The sequence below is a fragment of the Cadophora gregata genome, assembly GCF_030347475.1.
Source record: "Cadophora gregata isolate MNR1 chromosome Unknown scaffold_11, whole genome shotgun sequence".
NCBI lineage: Eukaryota > Fungi > Ascomycota > Leotiomycetes > Helotiales > Ploettnerulaceae > Cadophora > Cadophora gregata.
This window is the reverse complement of record NW_026695934.1, coordinates 522,492-543,123: the sequence shown is the minus strand read 5'-3', so window position 1 is coordinate 543,123 and position 20,632 is coordinate 522,492. Positions and strand designations below refer to the sequence as shown.

The 20,632-nt window shown below is 49.5% G+C and overlaps 6 protein-coding genes across 6 annotated transcripts; 4 read left to right on the top strand and 2 right to left on the bottom strand.

Moving 5' to 3' along the window:
• Positions 1–82: 82 nt before the first annotated feature.
• On the top strand, positions 83–3,657 carry ONS95_002261 (uncharacterized protein). Its single transcript, XM_058495508.1, has 4 exons — positions 83–333; positions 447–692; positions 755–2,245; positions 2,293–3,657. Exons 2-4 carry the CDS (start codon positions 500–502, stop codon positions 3,285–3,287), a joined length of 2,679 nt encoding a protein of 892 aa, XP_058354236.1. The 5' UTR covers positions 83–333; positions 447–499; the 3' UTR covers positions 3,288–3,657.
• A 429-nt stretch (positions 3,658–4,086) lies between these two features.
• On the bottom strand, positions 4,087–5,091 carry ONS95_002260 (uncharacterized protein; the record flags this gene model as incomplete). Its single annotated transcript, XM_058495507.1, has 2 exons — positions 4,087–4,526; positions 4,626–5,091. 2 exons carry the CDS (start codon positions 5,089–5,091, stop codon positions 4,087–4,089), a joined length of 906 nt encoding a protein of 301 aa, XP_058354235.1.
• A 1,236-nt stretch (positions 5,092–6,327) lies between these two features.
• ONS95_002259 (uncharacterized protein) lies at positions 6,328–11,153 on the bottom strand (the record flags this gene model as incomplete). Its single annotated transcript, XM_058495506.1, has 5 exons — positions 6,328–7,307; positions 7,358–8,339; positions 8,462–8,681; positions 8,732–9,571; positions 9,682–11,153. 5 exons carry the CDS (start codon positions 11,151–11,153, stop codon positions 6,328–6,330), a joined length of 4,494 nt encoding a protein of 1,497 aa, XP_058354234.1.
• Positions 11,154–11,394: 241 nt separating this feature from the next.
• Positions 11,395–13,413, top strand: ONS95_002258 (uncharacterized protein). Its single transcript, XM_058495505.1, has one exon. It carries the CDS (start codon positions 11,567–11,569, stop codon positions 12,266–12,268), a length of 702 nt encoding a protein of 233 aa, XP_058354233.1. The 5' UTR covers positions 11,395–11,566; the 3' UTR covers positions 12,269–13,413.
• Positions 13,414–13,982: 569 nt separating this feature from the next.
• Positions 13,983–15,195, top strand: ONS95_002257 (uncharacterized protein; the record flags this gene model as incomplete). The annotated part of the gene is made up of 4 exons (XM_058495504.1): positions 13,983–13,991; positions 14,038–14,135; positions 14,497–14,789; positions 14,837–15,195. 4 exons carry the CDS (start codon positions 13,983–13,985, stop codon positions 15,193–15,195), a joined length of 759 nt encoding a protein of 252 aa, XP_058354232.1.
• Positions 15,196–17,569: 2,374 nt separating this feature from the next.
• ONS95_002256 (uncharacterized protein) lies at positions 17,570–19,768 on the top strand (the record flags this gene model as incomplete). The annotated part of the gene is made up of 2 exons (XM_058495503.1): positions 17,570–18,170; positions 18,219–19,768. The coding sequence occupies 2 exons, from the start codon at positions 17,570–17,572 to the stop codon at positions 19,766–19,768; spliced, it is 2,151 nt and encodes a 716-aa protein (XP_058354231.1).
• Positions 19,769–20,632: the final 864 nt, after the last annotated feature.

The window sequence follows — 20,632 nt, the reverse complement described above, 5'->3', positions numbered from 1 at the left end:
TGCTAGTCGCTAGTCGCTAGTCGTTGGAGGGCAATGACGTACCGCCAGAACCGACTGACCTCAACTCTACTCTGCTCTCCTCATCAGAGGAAAGCAAACAAAACAACTGATCTGATCTGATCTGCCTTACCTCTCTCTTCATCTTTCTATCTACCATATCATATCATATCATATCATACCCACTCCATCTCTTGATACTCCTGTTACTACGATTCTCTCTCCTACATCCTATCGTACCTTACTTTTCGTCTACCTTTGATTGCTTATCGAAGAGCTCCTGAAGCTGTCCAGACACGGGCTTGGACCCACAGTCAGTGAACCACCTCCACTAAGGTACCTAGCTATCTCAGCTTGATCTCATTCATTCGACACCTTCCTTTCCTCCTTCTACATTGTTCGAAAAGCATTGCGAAACTACAGGCTTCAATTTCTAATACTCAGTAAAGCTTCACCATTTCATATCAACGTCATCGGCTCGAAGCGCGAAAGTCCCGTGGTAATGGCGCAGACATCAACCGCCGCAGTGCCAACCGGGCCAATCCAGGATACGAAACCTCACACGAGCTCCACAAAACTGGAGGATCAAGCAGCTTTGGCCGCTCTCTATGTCACCAAGTACGACAACAGCAACGGCAGCCCCAAGAAGAGTGGCAAGGAGTTTCTCGATAAGGACAACAAATTGTCTTCTGCTGGTAGGTATCCTGTCGCGAATTTCGGAATGTACGGATTGGAGTGCAATTGCTTACTGTTGCAGGCGCCGCAGCTTCTCTCAAATATGCCAATCCCCAGGACCTCCCAAGCTACCCCTCCAGCGGGCTGAAGAAGAACGACTCTGCTGCCGGTGCGGCTGCGAGTTTAGGATGGGCCAATCAGAAGTCTTTCGAGCATTGGAAACCAGACCCATCCGCCTCAGCGTCTGCGGCAGCGATGCAAGCCCATGACTACAAGATGGCCCCCCTCTGGCAACCCGAAGCAAGCGCGCATGGCGCAAAGGCTGCCCTTCTGGCGCATAGAGATGGAGGAAAAGTCGAGATATGGAAGCCGGAAGCAAAGTCGGCATGGGGAAATTCTGCTGCGACTCAAGCTATGGCAAGCCATCGCCAGGGCGGTCTCTCGCCTCAACTCGACTATGGACATACAGACTTGGGTCGTCAGGGTTCGCTCTTAGCAGCAACTGGAGCTATGGCTTCTAGCAGGAAGAGAGCTCAATCTATCCCCAATATTGCGCCACAGCCCGATACATATCCAGACGAGTCCAATGCAGCTGCTAATGCCCTAAGAGCTGCCACTTCGGCGTCAAAATCTGGCAGAAAGGGCGAAATGCCAGAGGCCGGAGCTGTTCCGTACACCAACATGTCTCGGGAAATGTATACTGCTGCTCCTCCAGTTCAGCCCGAGGTCGACGAGAAGAACAGGCAGGATACTTTAAGGGCTTCTGCGGTTGCTATGGCTCAATCAATGTATCAGTACCAGCAACGACAGATTGATGCTGCCACACACGCTCAGAGTGGAGCTTCCGCTGCTCATCGAAGAAACTCCTCGCTTGACTCGGCAGATCGAGCGCAACCTATGCGCTTTAACAACCTGCAAGAGGCAGCTCAAAAGCTGGCGCAGGAAAGACTGGCTAAGCTACACGATGAGCATGCTCAGAATCGCGAGTACCGTGATTACTATTCCAGTAACAATTCGGCTCCCCAGTCAAGACTTTCACTAAGAGGAAGAAACCGAAACCGTGCTTCGAGCCTGGGAGCTTTTGACGAGGACAAGGCGCAGTCTAACAAAATCCGAGCTCAAATGTCACAATTCTCATCCAATTTGTCCCAGGTTAACGCAAAGAAAAGACAACAAGATCATGAGAAGTTGATTGCTGCTGCTCAACGAAACGTTACAAAAAGTCTACATGGTATGGACGAGAAGGTGTTTGCCGACACGGGCAAGATTGCACCATCTCTATTGAACGAATGGGAAGTCAAGGCACATGCAGCTGCACAGGCTAACAGCGCCACCCGAATGGAGAATCATGGCAAAGTTCATATTGGTGGTGGGAAATTTATCGATCAGAGCGAGATTGACAAGGTTGCAGCCCGAAATGTTCAACCAGTCTTAGACGAAATCAACGAGAAGGCGGAGGCGGAGCGAGAGAGACAGGCTGCGCTCAAAGTAGAGCAAGAAACGCAACAGCGAAAAGCAGCTGAGAAGAAGGCTCGGGAGAAGGAACAAAAAGAAATCGAGAAGAAGCTGAGACGTAAGTTTCGCAAGTCGGTTCCGAGATTTGTACTAACTTTGAAGCAGAACAAGACAAAGAGGAGAAGAAGCTCGAGAGACAAGAAGAGAAGAATGCTGCGAAAGAGAAGCGCAAATCATTGAAGTCCGAAGGAGGTGGCGGGGGGCTCACAGGTATTCTTCCTGGCTTCAAGAAAGGAGCATCTGGTGGAACGGACGCTGGAACGACAACGACTATCGTCAGTGAAAAGCCGGGTGCAGAACCTGCCCCAGATCATAGAGAGGAGCCAACTATCGCTGAACGTCGAGAATCTGCTGTTCCGACACCTATCCGCACTTCAATGGAAGACCAAGCTAGCCTACGTATGCGCGAAACTGTCGCCGCTGCAAATGGCGATGAGGTAACTCCTATGTCGGCTTCTTCAGGATCTCCTAAGGATAGCAAAGTCAAGAGTTGGCTCAAGACCAAGTTCTCTCGTCGTATGAGCAAGGGCCAGAAATCTCCCGGTCTCGAGAAGGAGAACAGTGCAGGAAGTGGATTTGTCGGTGGCGCAGCTTTGACGGGAGCGAGCGTAAACAACAGCACCACATCCTTGGGCGGAAAGAGCTCTTCTGTTCGTGAGGTCGCGACAGCTGGAACGTCTTCTGCTGCTCCAGCATCTACAAGTGCCGCCACCGAGCCCACTGTTGATCATTACGGACTCGAGACACTCGACAAATCTCCCACGCACATCGAGTCCGATCCGGAGCTTGAAGCCGACTCAGATACCGGATCTGATGTCTCATCGGTCCACAGAGCTGCTGCCCTGCCCGAGCCATCCAGAGCCAGCGAGTCAGTACAAACTACAGAGTCAACAAAGGCTGCTGCCACAGAGACTGGAACTGAAGAGAGAGGCAGACCTGTCAGCAAGATCAGTACAGTCAGTAGCATGGGACGCGAGGACGACGAAGAGTTCCAGGAGGCAAGAGATAACTTTGACGAAGACCTTGCACCACCTCCTACTTTCCCTGCTGAGAAAAGTACCAGTCCAGCAAGAACTGCGAAGTTTACGGAGAATATCTGAGGGGTGGCACTTGAAAGGCATGCCGCACAGGGGAGAGAGAATGATGATGATATACTAAGATTGTGCCTGTACTACTTAACGGTTCGTGTTTTTGGGAGCTATTCAATTCTAGCGCGGGGTTTTACGTTCGTGTCTGGGAAGGTGGCTAGGATGGGAACATGGTAATAGCCTACGGGCTTCCTTGATTTGGATTGGAAAGGAAAGGAGGGAAAGGAGGAAACGGTCGAATGTTCCGACTTGATTGAACGATTTTCCGGTGATCGTGGTTGTATTAGTCCTGCCATCTCCTGTGCTTGTATATATCGAGATGAGATGTGGACACTGCAATAATAATCTAATGCGTAGAAAAGTTTATAAATTTGGTTTTGACGTAATGTGTTTTGGTGCAACAATACAGTGCGAGCGGTCAGGCCTCTAATTTGGAATCCAATAGTTTACTTTGTGTAATTTTCTTCGAACTTTGTGGCGTTGGTACCAGATTTAAACAACTATATAGTTCAGTAGAAATATTCTTCGGAAATAAAACAAGATGTTATGAATGTTGCTTTAAGTTTTTTTGACATTGGTGCTTATAATTCTCTCTCTTCTTTCTCCTTGTTTCGTGACAAGAACGGCTATGCTAGACCCAAACGCCGAAGCTGAACAACCCACCAATCCGTGTATGTACAAAACGAGTATCGTCTGATCTAATGTTCTCATACCCAATCCATTACAACCTTCCATCATTGACCACACCCCGGGTACTCCCCTACTATCCTGTACTCTGATATGTGTCACACTCAGCCGCGTCCCAGGCGGATTAGAAGTTACTCGCAACAGGGACCCCTCCATCCTCATACTTGACCCCATTCACAGTCCTCACATCGTTACCACCCAGAGTCCTCTGGCTTTCCACCGTATTCCTCCCCTCCGGCACCCCGTCATTATTATAATACCCATTACGTCCGCCCTCCGCGCGACTTGCCTCATCATTCTGCTCCATCTGCATCTGCGTCTCTCCGCCGCCGCCACCAAACTTCTTGCTGTCATGCTTGGTCTGGACGGCAGGTAGAAGGTCGATGAAGAACGAGAAGACGTAGAATGTGAAGATGAATGCGATGGTCCATTCCAAGACGGCTGCCGCGTTGTACTTGTTTGTGAAATTGCAGGTGCCGAAAGCAATGGCGAGGACTACTTCGAGGAGGATGAAGGAGAGCTTGATCCAGAATGATGAGCGGAGGATGCGGTGTTCGCGGTATTCTGTTTCACAAGCATGTTAGGATCTAGTTCACTTTCTTCAAGAATAATAAGAAGGGATCTGAAGGGATGGGAGGGGAGGAATATGACAAATAAACATACTTATCCCCAGACGTTGGTATTCCCAGCAAACGAACACGGCGCTGATGACATATCCCCCAATGAACAACAACAGGAAAATATCATGCAGCGTAGGATGTCTCAACGTATCAAAGATACTCAGCAGAATCAACCCACAAGTCCCAATAAGCGCAAAGAACATCGACAGCCAGCTCAGCACCTTCTCCGTCAACGTCTGGTTTTTCGCCAGACGGCCACGGTGCCTTAGCCACCGTTCAGACAGGAAAGACAGGTCGAGGAAGATGGTTGTGACACAGGATCCGGCGATGAAGAGTGGTTTGAGGGATTGGGCTCCCACGTCCGAGATGTAGGCAATGCTCTGTGAGGCGTCCATTGATGCATAGTGTGGTTTCCCGGTGCTTGTCCAGTGGATTAGGAGGCCCATCAACATGCCCAGCCAGCAGAAGCCGGAGATGACGGGAAAGACCCAGTAGGATACTCCCCACATGGTTGTTGTGTTGCGGACGTGTTATCGATACTTGTTTGTTGTTGTTGTGCGAGTGAGGCCAAAACGTTGAGGGGTCGTATGAGATGCTCTACGAGTGTCGCGTGTGTTTGTTTGTTGGTTCGTTGCGAATGCAAGGCAATGAGAGGCAACAAACCAGAAGGTAGCGAAAATGAAACCTTTGTACGGTATAATGACTCCAAGAAATGTAAAGATTAGAAAGATACAAGTAGGAGAGGGTCAGAAGTCATATGGGTATTGACCTTGGCCAAGATACACGCTTATTCCACACCATGCATCCCGTCTTCAAACATCCAAAACAGGTCCTTCCTTCCCTCTCCGCCTCTATCTCCGATATGCCTCTTCCACCACCCAACATCCAGATCCAGGGCAACCACGACTGACATCATGCGAAACCTTAATCTTCCCGCTCCGTTAGATTCAATACCCTAAACCATAAAAGGCTAAGCATACGCGCAAATCTCGTGGAATAGCGGAGACAATCCATGTTTTGATGCACAGAATTAGACGTAAATCCCTGGCAATCGCGGGCTAGTGATGTCATTTCCAGTGCTTTTCTGGAGGGTTTCTCGGCTGCAGCGTTGAGATCTGCGGCGTTACGCCACAAGCCCTCGGCCAGCCACATCTAGGCTTGACCTCCCTGTCAGATTTAACCTTGTTTTGGTGGAAGCGAGCGCTCGGATGCGGGATATTGTCGGTGCGAGATCATTGGGCACAGATCAGGTGTTTGAGTTGAGACGAGGCGAGAGGGTTGAATGTTGATTTGATTTTGACAGAATACCTATGGCCAGTGTGGAGATGGAAAGCAGGGAGTGATATCTACTGGACCTCGTTCACCACCTGGTCACGATATGCCATAGCCTTACTAGCAAGTGCTTGACGAAAACAAGTGGCGGAAACAACGCGCAGATGAAAATAATATGCTGAGAGAGATCAAGTCTGGGTGTTTCAGAGAGCATGGTGATGTTGGATAGTCATTTGATTCGCACAACAATGGAAATTATTTGGCACCACCTTCCTTCAGTATCTGTGAACAGCCCAGAGCCCTTAGTTCATGGTTATTGAAGACCCAAATGTGTCCTGTCACGGCCTCCCCTGCCCCTGTATGGTATTGAATAGTCTGTACTTAGTGTCTAGTATGTGTTCCCCTCCTGCTAAATCCATGTATCCCAGTGCCCGACCTCATGTGTATCGTAGAATCGTCTCAGAATCAGAGCCTCATTCCGAAACCCCAGAAGCAACCACTCTCTCCTCCGCAGCCTCAGCTCTCAGCTCTCTCCCAATCTCAGCATCAAATCTCAAATCAGATCCCCGTAACGTTCGTCTCACCTCCCTATCTTTACTTGCTCGCTTTTCCGCGCCCCCAAACAAGCAATCCCACAGGTCTTCTTTCACGACCATTTCGCCTCCCTTCCCTCCCTTCGCTAACAAGCCTGTAAGTGAAGCTTGCTGAAGTTCCATTGAATTCGCTTCTTCCAGATTACTGTCCAGAAATTCCGTTGGTGAGACTTCTCTCTCCTTGCCGTGGCCTTGGTCACTCGCGAGTCGCTTACCAATATGTTCCATGCGGCGCCTCACGGAAAGTTGGTGTATTGATTCTTCGACGGTGCCGTCCACGAGGTAGAGCCACACATTTGTTTCTTGATGCTGTCCAATTCGATCGACCCGAGCTATAGCTTGGAGTTCGAGCGCAGTATTGAGAAGCGGTTCGCAGAGGAAGACGTGATTGGCATTGACGAGGTTAAGACCTGAACTGTGGGCTCGGGCATGTAGAAGGAAACACTCAATCCCAGGATCTTGTTTGAATTTCTCAATGCCGTTCGGCTTGTCGATAGATGTGAATCCAATTCTGTACTTGGCAAAAGCTTGGGCTATGACATCGAGGAAATCCTTGAATTGGGAGTAGATAACAGATTTGGCTCCAGGATCTGACTCGCGAAGCCAGATGAGATGCCGTGCGAGAGTATCGACCTTAGTCGTGAAAGATGGCCCATCGAGATCGGTGTTTTTAATCTCGGCCAGTTTGCTTTTACTGATCTCTGAATAGATTACAGACTTTCGCTTCGATGGCGAGGATCGCTCTTGGTGGACGTCGTGAATATCCTCCGTCTGAATCGAGAGTTCCTGGGGCTTGTAGGTAATCTGATGCATGTCGGATTGCGAGAGTTTACGCTTGCAAACGGGGCAGTTGTGATGTGCTAGATACAGGTAAGCTCGAATTTTCGCCATAGTATCGGCATCAACTCACAATGCCACCACATGCGGATACAGTCTTTGCAGTACTGATGACCACAAACAGTGAGAGCGCCAATCTCAAATGATTCTCTGCAGATCACACATATTCTTTGCTCCTCTGGGTTAGTTGCCTCCATACGTAGGTGGTCCAAGTATCTTCTCTTTGCCTTCGCTGTCGCAATCTTTCGGCCTAGACTTTCTTCTTCCTGAAGAAATTTAGCAAGAGTTCTCTCATCATTCGGGCCCTCGTAAGGGGCAACCATATCCGAGACTTGTTGCAGCTGTCTGTAGTATTCAAGTCTAGCATTCATTAACCTGGTGAGAAGTTCGATTTCTTTTTCCAGAGCTTTAACAGCTTTGTCTTGCTGGCCGAACTGTTGCTGGACTTTCTTCAACTGTTTGTCGACGATCGCTAGTTCAATAGTTGCTCTGGAATTTCCCTTCTCGGCATCTGGCCGTAAGGATGTCACAAGACCTCTGAGGTCCGAAATAATTCCCCGAAAGGAGCCCATGTCCTTGGTTGGTTTGACTTGTTGGCGAATACCAAAGAGCTCAATGGTCTTCTCAGGACATGCGCCTTCACCGTCCTTGGCAACTCGAAGAGCAACCTTAACGTCATGCTTGATGAGCTCGTTGCTTTGGCCGCTCAGAGCATCATGTCGGTCACCAATAACGGCCCTCAACGCAGCCACATACACCATGACTTCATCTTGGGTTTTAGTCGATTCCTCGTACTCATCTCCAGTTATTTCGATACCTTGCTCCTCGTCCACGAGAGGCCGAAGAAGAAATTGAATGGTCGCCTCTCTCCATTCATCCAAGACATTGGCTTGAGCATCGAGTGCGGCAGCCAGGGTATCCAGATTCTGTGATATTCGGCGACTTTCAATGCCGCCTTTCGCGGGCTCAGTTTGGAATTCTGGGATCTGAGCAAAGGATTGTGTTGTTGCTCTTCGTGAGACCTTCTTCATAAGCTTGTCTGCCTTTCCAAAAATCTGCAGTCAGTGTATTAGCAAGCAGATACTCCACAACGCAGCACTCAGGTAGGAATGTAGTTTGGGGATGCGGATTCGTCAATACATAAGACATCTCATAAATGCGAAAGAAATAAACTGACCTCCTGGAGGATCTCCTGTCTCTTCCACTTGGCCTCCTCGTAACCGTCTTCCTCTAACTTCTCCAAAGCTTTGAATTCATCGCTGTCAGATTTGGTCATCTCTTCGTTGGTCTTTACCTGGAAATATGCATTTGTGCGGAAAAATATGGCCATATGCTCTATCTCAAGAGCTGTCCGAAGCCTGTTTCGATATGCGCTTAAACGAGAGGACGGATCCACTCTATGGTAATGTCAGTCAGTCTTAAATTTATTCTTCAGGGACTCGCATACTCTTCCTGCTCATCGTCGCTTTCGTTCTCACTTCCCAAGAGGGCAACCTTTCCACCGACAGACTTTCCTGTCTCAGCTATTGATATCTCCTGATGAAGTTGAGCCCTGCACTCTTCCACGATATCCTTAGCCTCATTTGCAGCTTCAACCCAGATTTCAAGGGCCTCTTTGACTCGAGGTGAATTCTCGAAGAGTTGGCCACGCTTTAGTTTAGTAATCAGTAGGGTCCGCTGGTCGGTTCTGATTGAAAGGTCTGTATTCTCCATCATGGTGCTCAAAACTTGATCAACAGTTCGCAATGGGCCATCCTTTTGTCCCAGAGCTCTTCGATTTCGCCCTCCAACCTCCGGATGGAGAGCTGTTTGTCTTAAACGCACCAGCCATCTTCGCATGATATCAGAAAAGCTTTCTGGATCCCACTCATCTATAATAGGGGCTCCCTGGTTATCAAGGCCACATTCTGCGCACATTTGATTGAAAAGCTCTTGGTAATGTTGTTCCTCGATTGGAGTAAAAGGCATGGTGATTACGTATCGTCTCTGGGCCGGAAGCTTCAGTTCATCACGAACGCTCTGTTTGGAATGACGGAGGGATAACGTGCCAAATAGCTTTCGAAACTCGGGTTTATGTGATGAGATCAGGGAGGACCAGACATGCTTGATGGAGGCGTATGGCTCGCACCGAAGGAATACCAGGAGACCGAGAAGATCGTTGACATCTTTGCGCACTGGAGTACCAGTAACACACCAAGCATTGATTCTGGGAATCATTCTTGCAACAATCGCGGCATTGCTAACTCCACTTTCAATCATCTGTGCCTCATCTATCAAACAACGCCACCTGAACAAAAAGTTAGTATCGTTGCCTGCACTCTCGGATGGTTTAGATGCGCGTGAGCCGAGCCCGGGCGGTTTTTATCTCAAATTGACCTGAGAGCAGGTTAAACTCACCATGAAAGCATCATCAGAGGCGACTTGGGTCTAGGATACTTTGATTCCCGACGCAAAGTCTTCTCTGGATTCAGCTGGGTAAAATGAATTTCTGCGGCAAGGACAGAATATGTCGAAATAACAACATCTGATGATGCGAGGTCATCCATAAGATCCGTAAAGTTTGACTTGCTATGTGCCTTAATACCTTCATAGTGCATAACTTTCAGGCTTGGGCCATGTCTGTTGATTTCAGAAATCCACTGTCGAAGAATAGACGGTGGTGTAATTATCAAAGTTGCTCCTGTTGGGCGGATATTCTGAGCCGTGATGATATCATAAACCTGAGCTTGTTCCTGTGGACGTTTATGGAGGGAAATCAGCGATATCATCTCGACGGTCTTTCCAAGGCCCATCTCTTCCGCTAATATCCCGCCTTTCAGCTGCTTCTCTACTTCGATAAAAGGTGAAGGGTCCAAAGTGATGAGACCAAACAGATGGCTAACGTAACATGTCTGGCCAAGATCATCGCTACCTTGAAGGAAGGACAACGGGAGTTCTCCGCTAGCTCTTGGAGCTAGGTTGTTAAGGCCTTCGGCCGACCATCCAAATCCTTCTCTCTTCAACAGCCACTGGACAGCTCGCTTCTGAAACGGATACAGCTCAGTCTCCAACCCCTCTACCTGCATCGCCGTGACTTCGTCATTTCTGTCAGGCGAGTGTACACTCTGATAGAAATCTTGAGGCGACCACTTCTCTGGCTTGGACGCATGTGGATCGGGAAAATATCTGGCCAACACTTGGCGGACAGCATCTGTTTTTACAGAGGCTTGTCCAAGGCTGTATGGTGAGGAAGTTGTATTCCACTTGACTGTGAATGTTATTTGTAACACATCACGGCCATTCTTTTCAAGCAAGACCAATCCAAAATCGGTCCAGAGCTTTCCTGGAGCCTTGGAGGTGGAATCGTGGTTCACCAGAAGCGCCAGGTACACGTCTTCCAAGCCATCTTGGGGTGGCAAAGGTGCATGGAACACACATTGCTTTCTCTCATCCACAATCTCGATATACTCAGGACCCCAGTGCCGTATCCAGGACACATATGGTCGAATCCTGTCCTTCTCCAGCGGAGCATCGAATTGAGACAGCTTTGATCCTGCAAATTCAATCTCCCAAGTAGACTTCTTCACGATAACATGCTCATACAAAGGTTCTTCGGTTTCCCGTGACACGACCTTTTGTCTTTTCTTGGGGGGTTCGGATGTGGCGGTTGAACCCAGCATGAACTCAATTAGCCTATCAGGCAGGTCCCTCGCCGGTAAGGAGTCGATGGGCGAGTGGGTCCCGGAGGTCGAAGATGAATTACCTCCTCCATGAGGGGTTGCAATACTTGACGACGAAGACGATCCAACGATGCTGTCAAAGTGCCTGGCGTCCCCGATGCTGATGGGGCCTCCCCTGGCTCGCCTAGCGGTTGCCTTCGACCGACCCATCGTGACCCAGACGCGGCTTCGAAGTGATGGACCGAGCCTTCAGCATCAAAATAAGTATTTCATCTCGCAAGAAGACAGCCAGAAGTATCTGGAATAAGTGGCACTTATTCCGAGCCAACACAAGAATCGTGGGTTTGTAGAAGGAAAGTATGTAAGAGGCAGGGAGGAGAGAGCGAGAAAGGCGAAGTCCAGCTGCAGGAGGCGACTCGCTTAGTGGCGTGCCGCCTTATCACGTGGCTAGCCTGCCAAGAGTGCGAGCTCTGGAACTTGCCGTTCGAAATAAGGCTTGCTCACGTCGTCTACATTATTTCAACGACAGCATAGCTCAACAGTGTATCTTCCTTAACGGTAAATTGTGTGCATCTTCTAATAACGTCCAGCAATCTAATGATTCTCTACAGGACCTGCACATTATGGTTGTCAAATACTCCCAACTGCGAGCAATTCCCTCCTTTCTTCTACCTTTCTCCCAATCAACAAGAATAACACACGCACGATGTCTTCACCAGCGAGTAAAGGCCAAACCAATTCCAAGCCCAACACCCTTCGTCCCGAACGCAGAGACTTTCCTCACTCTTATTGGTCGAAATTTGAGTCAACATGCCTCGAAAATACCTTCCTGGAGAGCTCTGTTCTCCTTGACCTCCGCACAACTAAAAGAACTGGGCGTTGAGCCCCCTCGAAACAGGCGATATTTACTACGGTGGCGCGAAAAGTTCAGGACCGGTCAGCACGGGATTGGAGGGGATGCGAAGTTTGTCAAGAAGGGTGTTGCGGAATTTCGGGTCGCAGAAATTGCAGTGTCAATTCCGGATTCTGCAACAGCAACGTCAACAGTGGCGAAGCACAAGGTTGTAGTCAATGTGGCAGCAGGAGGTGGTGTTCCGGAGACATCAGCGGAGAAACTTGTGCCTGTCAAAGGCTTGAAGATTAAGGGAGCGCATACAATTGTCGGACCTCACGTTCTGCCACTCAAAGGGGGCAAGGCAGCCAAGATCGAGGTGAAGGAAGGATTGTGGGAGGAGCGTAGAGGACATAAGATTGATGGTGGAGAGAGGCGCCAAGCAGAGGTTCGAGCTAAGAAGAGAGGAGAGGAGAGGCGTTCTGCGAGGTAGACTCAGCTCGCGTGCATGTGTCGTTCATGTAAGATATTTGGGGCTATGCTGTATAGATATTAGATTGCAGCTCAAATTCTGCACACTACTGGCAAGGATGCTTCATCCAGGCTGTTAGGGCTCTGGTCTTGACTTCAGAATCCTTCCTTCACAAGGCTGCATATCAGGTTTGATACAGAACGTGTTCCATCGTGAACGAAAACGGCTATTTACGGAAGCAAGATACGCTTTATGAGGCATTAGTATTCTGGCAAGGTGGCCAGTGCCGTGCAAGAGCATCCGTAGGGCATACTCGGGGTCAGGTAATTGGGGTCATATGCCATTGTTCAACGAAGAACTTACGGCTTCGGTAACGGCGTGGAGTCAACAGATACCCGTCAATGGCCGAAATACCTCAGATCACTCTCGACGAGAGATCTGACCAGTCCCAAGGATCAATTCAAGCTAAATATACCGATCTAGCGCAATTCTAAGGTCCCCACCATTCCCTGTCAACCGCAAAGCGGCATCGGCAGGTCTGCTACCCACCGCTGTATGAGTTTCCCCGGAGTAGCCTTGTTTTTCTGTGAATCATTCAATCATCCGGCAGACCTTGCTCAGAATATGGGTCTGTCCTTAACAAGATGGGCGAAGCAGCGCGTGGGAGATGTGTTGCTGCCGCCCATTGGAGATGAAGGAAATAGTCGGGGTAAATATGCTCCCTCTTACTTCTCTCAGCTCAGGCAGAGAAATTACAACTCGGTCTGCCCTTCAGGCAGTACCTGCGTGTACGTTTGCTATTCAAGAATTCGCAAGCAGACGCGACTTCAAGAAAACAAAGCAGGACCTCGGCCAGAGAATTAGGCGGTCTTGGAATTGTATGGAGGAGGTATGGAGGGTGCAGACCAGACGAGACCCCAGACGGCAAGCGAAAGGGCTGCACGATGATGATTTTACCTATGCCTTTCAACTAATGTTCCGCGACTCACGATCTCCTTGACATGGGAAAGGCGCCAACGGCCAGAACTTTCCCGTGGGCAAGTATGCGTCATATCCGACGTGTGACCCGCGCATCAACAGATGCGGGTGCTTGAGGATGCGCGGATGCGAGGTGAAGACTCATTCCCCCGTGCACTGGAGATGGCCAGGCGCATTCAGATTACGGCAGCAGGGCCGCGAAAAGTCGCTTGAACGACCGCCCAAGACCGAGACGAGAGTGATGCCTGATTTCTGACACCAACACCCCCGGCCAATTTTTCCATTCCATGCCTCCCTACCTAAGGTAATTAGTGGGTACCTCCGTACTGCCTATCCACACACAGTACCTACCCATATGCAGGTCCCATACCCATCTGCCTGGTCCCCTCGGTCCCCTCCTTCAATGCCCATGTCCCTCCTCCTCCCGCTTGTCTCAAGCCCTGAACTATGAATTGACCGCTACAAGCCATCTGGTTGGGGAGTTCCAGCTGGCCGTGGTGCCTTTGTTTTTAGTGCTGTCGCCATCCCGGTACTGTAGGGTAGTGAGGTACGCTTCCCCTCCCACCTAAAATTGGCGTCCGTTTACTTTTTTGACATCCTGTAGGTAGGTCCGCTCCCTATGATCAACAAGCCTTCCACTGCACTAACCAGGATCCTCGGATTGCCCGTATTCTCCACGCCTTCAGCCATGTGATCGGTGACCAATGAGGATGTTCCCGTCGTTTGGCTATGTGTGAGGCATAGTGAAGGTTGCCTTATGGAAAAGGTAGGGGTTCTATCATCTTTTGCTTCCGAAGATTCACCTGCGTCAGGTTCGTCGTGGCTGTCATATTGAGTCTAAACCCTTTTGGAAGCAGTGCCTACGCTGCTATTTAGATTCATCCCACTCATACTCCACTCTCCTTGAAGTGTCAGTCGGTTATATATCTTGCCTTTCTGCTGTCTCGAAATTTCATACTTCGCCATAATATATCACACACCCATCTTCAGCTTGGAAGAAGAAGAGTTTCTCCTACCTCTCAATAGATTTCAATCATACATAGATTCAGATCTCGTGCACTGTGCTCATTCTTATACAGCACAACCGCTGTTGACTTGGTACTTTGCAAGCGAGCTGACTCCTTTTTGTCGAATGACCGCGCAACCTTTTACCGAAATTGTACCCTCCTTTGCCAGTCCATGAACAACAAGTTCCTTACTGTCCCTATCTAAAGGTAGATGTTAGTTGCAGTTCAATCTACAAATCTCCACTGGCCGCTAATATCCAAAAGGGACTCTCAGATCTATGAGAACGAACCCGCTAAAGATTCCGCTCAACAGCAATCAACGAGCGACATCCCCATCATCACAATTGACGATCCTGATCAGAATCGAACCGTTCATTACGAATCCTCCTCAACCGAAACAGAGATGTCTTCTTCCCACCGTTCCTCTCACCACTCCTCCTCCTCAAAGTCAAAGCATGCATCTTCGAGGTCTAAATCCAAGAAGGACGACTGGTCAGAGATCACCGATCCTGAAGAGAGAAGACGCGTTCAGAATCGAATTGCGCAAAGAAAGTTCCGTTCGTATTTCTTCAATTAGCGAGTTTCTTGAAGTAACAGCTTGTAGGAGACAAGGCCAAAGAAGCAAAGGAACGCCAGGAAAGAGATGCCGAGAACCAAGCTCACGCCGGACACTCCTACAATACCCCCGACCCCGGTGAAATGGGAACGGACGATGAATTGTCCGGTCTTCCCTGGGGCTCGTTGTCATTGAAGCATGTGGTCTCGAAGGGCAGAGCAAAAGAAGAGCAATCGAGGAGGGGTTCCAGAACACATGAAGGTCGAAGTCATTACGATAGTCAGGGACCAATGTACGATCAGAGAGACGGATATTACGAAGTAGACTCAACGTATTACGAAGATCCAGATAGATCATATTATGATTATGGAAGTGGAGGAAGTGGCCATGGAGGTAGCTCTCATTGAGGCCAAAGCTACGTGTCGATACTTTACGTGAGTTCAGAAACTCGCCACCACCCTAATCCACTACTAACAAGATATAGATGCACCTGTTTTCGTGTTTTACGACTTGATGATCCCACGAAATTATTCCCCCTCTAGTATTTCTGTTTCTCTTCTCTACTTGGAATTAGATTTCGGCTATCCGGTTACTACTTTCTACAATATGGGAGCAGTGGCCAGCGACGGAGTTAGGCACCTTTCTGCAGTAACACGCTTCTGTAAACACTTATTTTCATCACAACATCGATTGTGCTCGGGTACTAAATTCTACTTACTTTTCTTACATTCCTGTAAGAATTTCGGGAACTATGTGCGTAGAACGTGGGTGCGGGCGAGTCATCATTGTGACTCTCAAGATTTTCTCTTATTCAGCTGTTAACTGTGTTGATCATTGGGTGGCTCGTACACCCAAGTTCAGCTCACCGTGTACAATCATCAAAACTTTACTTCTGCTGTAGGCCGGAAATAAGAATAGATAGAAACTTCTGCCAAACATAGAACGTGCCTCTCCTGCACTCGGAGCTCAACACCGGGACCGGTGTAAACAGCGGTGTTAAAGCTTTGACTGTCGTGAGTCTTTAGTTCTGAGCCATGGGGATGTGGCCAGGATCATGCTGCATGCAGCTCGAAGGTGGATATTCTCCGAATTACAAGGCAGAAGCACCCAAAAGCAGATATGGCCAGTCAGATCCTTTGTTTGATTGCAAGCCAAGCCCACCCAAGATTCACATCAGGAGGCATCTGGATTGAATAGCTGAGGTAACCTGCCATTCCCAAACTCATGCAAATTTAGCCGTTGCATGTCAGGGACCTGGGTGGGGCCAGCTTCACTCAGTAAAGTGATGGGATTCAGGATTCCAGCCACAAGGCTGTTTTTCTCAGTATAGCTGAACAAGTCACAGACAGCAGGACGGAGATGGCTGCTTGGTGCTCCTTTCTGAGTGGTCAGAGGGTTTAGATGGGGACGGGTTTGGGCGCTGTGTGCATGGAAAAAGATCGACTATGTCGTCCAAAATAGAACAACTAACTTTAGCGATCGGCACACCGGGATGCTTCATCAATACAGTACTAGTAGTTTCTGTGAATTAATCAGTAACCGCGATCTTGGAACTTCTAGATGCGCGGAATGGAAGCGTGAGCCGCAAACTTGTAAAATGAGTGAGTAATCCTGGTGTGAAGCTGAAGCCCCTCTCTCACGACGGGATTGGCAGCCCTATCGCTTGAGACGATCATTGCCATTGGCGGTACTTTTGATCGAGGCTTACCGGCACCAAGAAGTGGTATACGGACGTATTGCAAGAACCCTGGAGATGGTGTTTTTAGGATTCTTAAACGTCCAACAAATAGAAGGCTCGGAGTAAACCCAGTTAGTTACTCATCCATGAACAAGTACATGTGCGGGAGGAATCGAGAGATGCAGGACGGGCTATCTCCTGGAGATATACCGGAAAGGGACGACACTACCGCGGGAAACATCGAATCTCCACAGCTTTTTGCTTATGTAGAGGTGGAATGGCAGCATTGGTGAATGGAGGTGCCTACCTCGATTAGTCCCTACAGGTAACTTAGAATAGAAATCACTTGCAGAATGCATTCATTTACTTTGTTGTTTGCCCATAGTAAAGTGTATGATATGATGTGGTACGTACGAGTTTACTTCCAAGCCGAGTGATCATTGCTCCTACGTATACTTACCTTCCTTCCTACCTATCTACCTCCGTATGTCTAGGTACCTACCTGCCTTATGCCTCTGCCTCCACTCTTCCCTCTCCCCTTCCCCCTCCACCCCCTCCACTACCGGCCCCTGTCACACCGTCCTGACCATCTGCCCCATGCCCTTGGACATCAAATGTGGCCCGCAAACGTGGGGCACTGACTGATCTGATCCGGCTCCACCTGCCAATCTCGCCAGTCGCCAGCCTGTCTCGCCTGTCCTCCAGCCTCCTCATCCCTGTCGAAGCTTATTTTAAACTACCACTACTGTACTGTACCTTCCGTACCTCCCTTTCGTTACGCGACAACAGCGCATGGGCATGGGCATGGGCATGGGAACAGGAGCACTAGCAAGTAGCGATGTCGTGGCTGAAGTGAATCCTCACGACCATCCGTTCGTTCCAGCGAAGTCAAGCAGCAAATAGCCCAACCATTTCCATCACCACCTCATACAGCACCCACACCATATCACACCCGGCGCCATCCACCGAGGATCCAATCGCAGACATACCGAGCGCAGTATCGAAGACTGACAGCGCCAGGGGCAGCGCGGTTTCGACAGACTACCTATCGAGCAGCAGACCTGAGGGCTGAGGGCTGAGGGCATCGAGGGAGGGTTGTCGCGATGGAGCTCAACCAGGCTATGTCGCCAGGCTCGACTATTGCGAACTCTGAGATGGACGACCAGATGACGACACGCCCTTCTTCGCCTACCCGCATCGATCCGCGAACTTCTTTGAAGCACGTCCTGGACAACAACCCAGACTCTCGCACCAACACCCCGCCAGTCCAGGTAGCCAGAGCAACACCAGACATGACTGAGGACGACGATGTCAGAACTCCTGGAGGGGCTGCTGAAGCTCCATCCAAGCCGGCTGCATCGCGCAAGCGTAAAGACCCCCCAGGAGGCGCGCAGATCTCGCTGCACGCCGCCAACAAGATCAAACACCTGAAGAAGGATGATGGAGTCCCCCTGTGGCGCAAGGATATTCAATATGATTTTCTAAAGGCTGTATTTGATGATCCTCAGGAGGTGTTCACGAATAGCTACGACCCTAGCAAACCCAAGCAGAACTTTGCAGACCTGTACATCGATACCATGGCCCGAAGCAGCAAGACAAGCAAGATCCTGAGGGACAAGCTGCTAACAGAGCACGAACCTGCTAAAAATATGGCCATGGTCTGCTTGCTCGTGAACCTTGGCCGGATGAATACCACCTTGAATTGTGAGTGTAGCTGTCTACTACTCGCATGCCTCTGCTGACATTTCCTAGTCTTCCCAGAAATGAGAGCACAACTTCGGACGTACCATGCGATTCCTTCCCTACAAGCACACCAAGATCCGAATTCGTACAAGCAGTTGCAGGACGCACCACGACTGAAATCAATACTCAAGGGAGCTTCGGAGGATCGGCAAGAGCCAAACTCGCTGGAGAAGATCAAGGCTCGAGACGTTCCTCGCACAAACCCTGTCAACCTGATCTTCATCCTCGCCCAGTTCGCCCCAAAGGTTACCGAGCTACACTTTCCACCTGGGAATGAGTTCTATGATATGCTAATTGCGGAAGATCTTTCAAGCCAGTCTCGCGCGAGAGCCTTCCTGTGGCTGATGTGGTTCTATTTGGAATCCGACTTTACTGAAGAAGGTGCAGAAGAGAATCCCTTCGGAGCTGGCGTCGACTACGAGGTCGATGTCAGAAACCAGGGTGTACCAAGATTTACCGTCTTGACTGCTGAGGAACAAGAGGCGGAGAATTTCGACACGCAAGAAGAGCTCGACTACGGTTATGCCAAGATGAGGGAGAGAAAGCGAATCATCGAAGCTGACCAAGCTGCCTTCCAAGCAGAGCATGGTCCTCCAAAGCGTGGCCCAAAACCAAAGCTCCACCTACCCCCCGAGGACGGTGGTCTCAGCCCAGCAGTTCACCTTGGCCGCATCAGACCTAAGTATGAGGAAGGTAGTCCTGCCCTGCGAGGCTTGATCCGGCCCAAGTACGAGTCTGATATGGACAGTACACGCTCTACACCACCACCCCGTGCACTCGGTGGAATGCGCATCCAGAGCGTGCTCAACACTGGAAAAGGCCGTGTATCATTGAAACACCAGATCATGGAAGGCTCTTCACCAGTCGCGCATGCTGGAGAACAAATGCCGATGAGACGCTCGCGTCCTCTTACTGCACATCAACTGGCCGTTGAACGCAACCGAAATCAACGTGTTGATTACATTCTCAGCCGAGGATTGCGGAAGAAACATCATTTCTCTAAAAAACAACGAAAGCAAGACGGGGTCTTCTGCCGCGCTCTACCACGATTGAAACAGATCACCGATCCTTTCGAAGACAGCGAAGACGAAGAAAGTATCGTGAAGGATCCAGGTCCCTTTAAAGAGCGAGGCCTGGGCGGCCTTGTGCCATTGGATTATGAAGAAGATGATTTTGGAGAAGAACTTTCTGCATACGCTGCTGCTTTCAGGCGTACCACGCGAAGACTAGATCGATGGGAGGGCCAGAAAGGCCTGGGTGTTATGGGAACTGGTCGTATTGCTCCAAAGGACGATGCCAACGGTCATGAGATCGGCCGAGATAACGACGAGACAGAAGATGAGCATCCCGCTAGTCAACAACAATTACCAAGATCCAATGGTCATGCTCGTATCGATGAGGAAGAGGATCTTGATGATATGGAAAAGGAGATCTTAGGCATGGGTAGTGAGGCGGATGACGGAGATGAAGATCTCGATGATGTCGACAAAGCATTGTTGAATCTTGGGGGTGGTGATGAAACTGAAGACGAACCTAGTGATGGTATGGATGTCGATTAGGGAATCGACTGTGTGTTACAACTCATGGCATGGCATTGATCGGCGGGCGTTTCCTGGGAGGCTGGGATGGTTTCTTATTTCAAGCTCGGCGGAAGTGTAAGATATGCTTCAATGAAGCGCGTGAACGGAGCAGTTGGCAGAGCAGAATTTATTAGAGCAAAAGCACGTCTACAAGCAAGGTTTTGATATTTCTGTTATGTTGTGTACATTAGGACTCAAAATCTTATCACCTCGCAGGAGCCGATGATCCTCTCTGCCGTGAGGATTCTCAACGGTGTTTCCGTGGCTTGATTTCGGTTGTGCAGATGGCATTATTGGTATCTATTCTTCCCAACTTAGGCAAGTTGCCTCTTCCCCGGAGCACGTATCAGTTCACTTCTTACAAAACATAGACATTCGGGCTTGCTTACTGGTTTACGTACCAACACATATTCATCATCCGCATATTTACTCTCGGCTAGGAATCGCACATCTTCCTTTCTTCGATCCGTTTCTCACGCATGTTTAGCGTGCTATCCTGTGGCCAGCCGCCCAACAGCAGTTCTGTTAAGCTTATCCGCCACACCACATCAAATTCTCACCTTTGGCCATCACATTGAGATATACGCTTCCTGTCTTGCTCGATACTTTAGCTTAGTTTACCTCCTGTCGTCTGACCTCTTCCTTCCTTACCTGTATCTCAAACCTGCACAACACCAACCTCAGCCTTCCTTGAGAACCACTAAAACCTCCAGGTGGTTTTGATGCATAGTACACGTCTCGAAGCTTTCCAAGAACTTTATCGTGGCCTGAGCATCGTTGCTTCGCTACACGAGAACCTCGTCTTTGGTTCTGCTCCTTTGCCTTGGCCTTCATTCACCTTGT

Bases quoted from the DNA above. Each gene is read 5' to 3' on its own strand.
- ONS95_002261 (XM_058495508.1), top strand. From the start codon at position 500: ATGGCGCAGACATCAACCGCCGCAGTGCCAACCGGGCCAATCCAGGAT. The intron at 693-754 runs GTAGGTATCCTG...TTACTGTTGCAG, and splicing joins CAACAAATTGTCTTCTGCTG to GCGCCGCAGCTTCTCTCAAA. The intron at 2,246-2,292 runs GTAAGTTTCGCA...ACTTTGAAGCAG, and splicing joins AATCGAGAAGAAGCTGAGAC to AACAAGACAAAGAGGAGAAG.
- ONS95_002258 (XM_058495505.1), top strand. From the start codon at position 11,567: ATGGTTGTCAAATACTCCCAACTGCGAGCAATTCCCTCCTTTCTTCTA.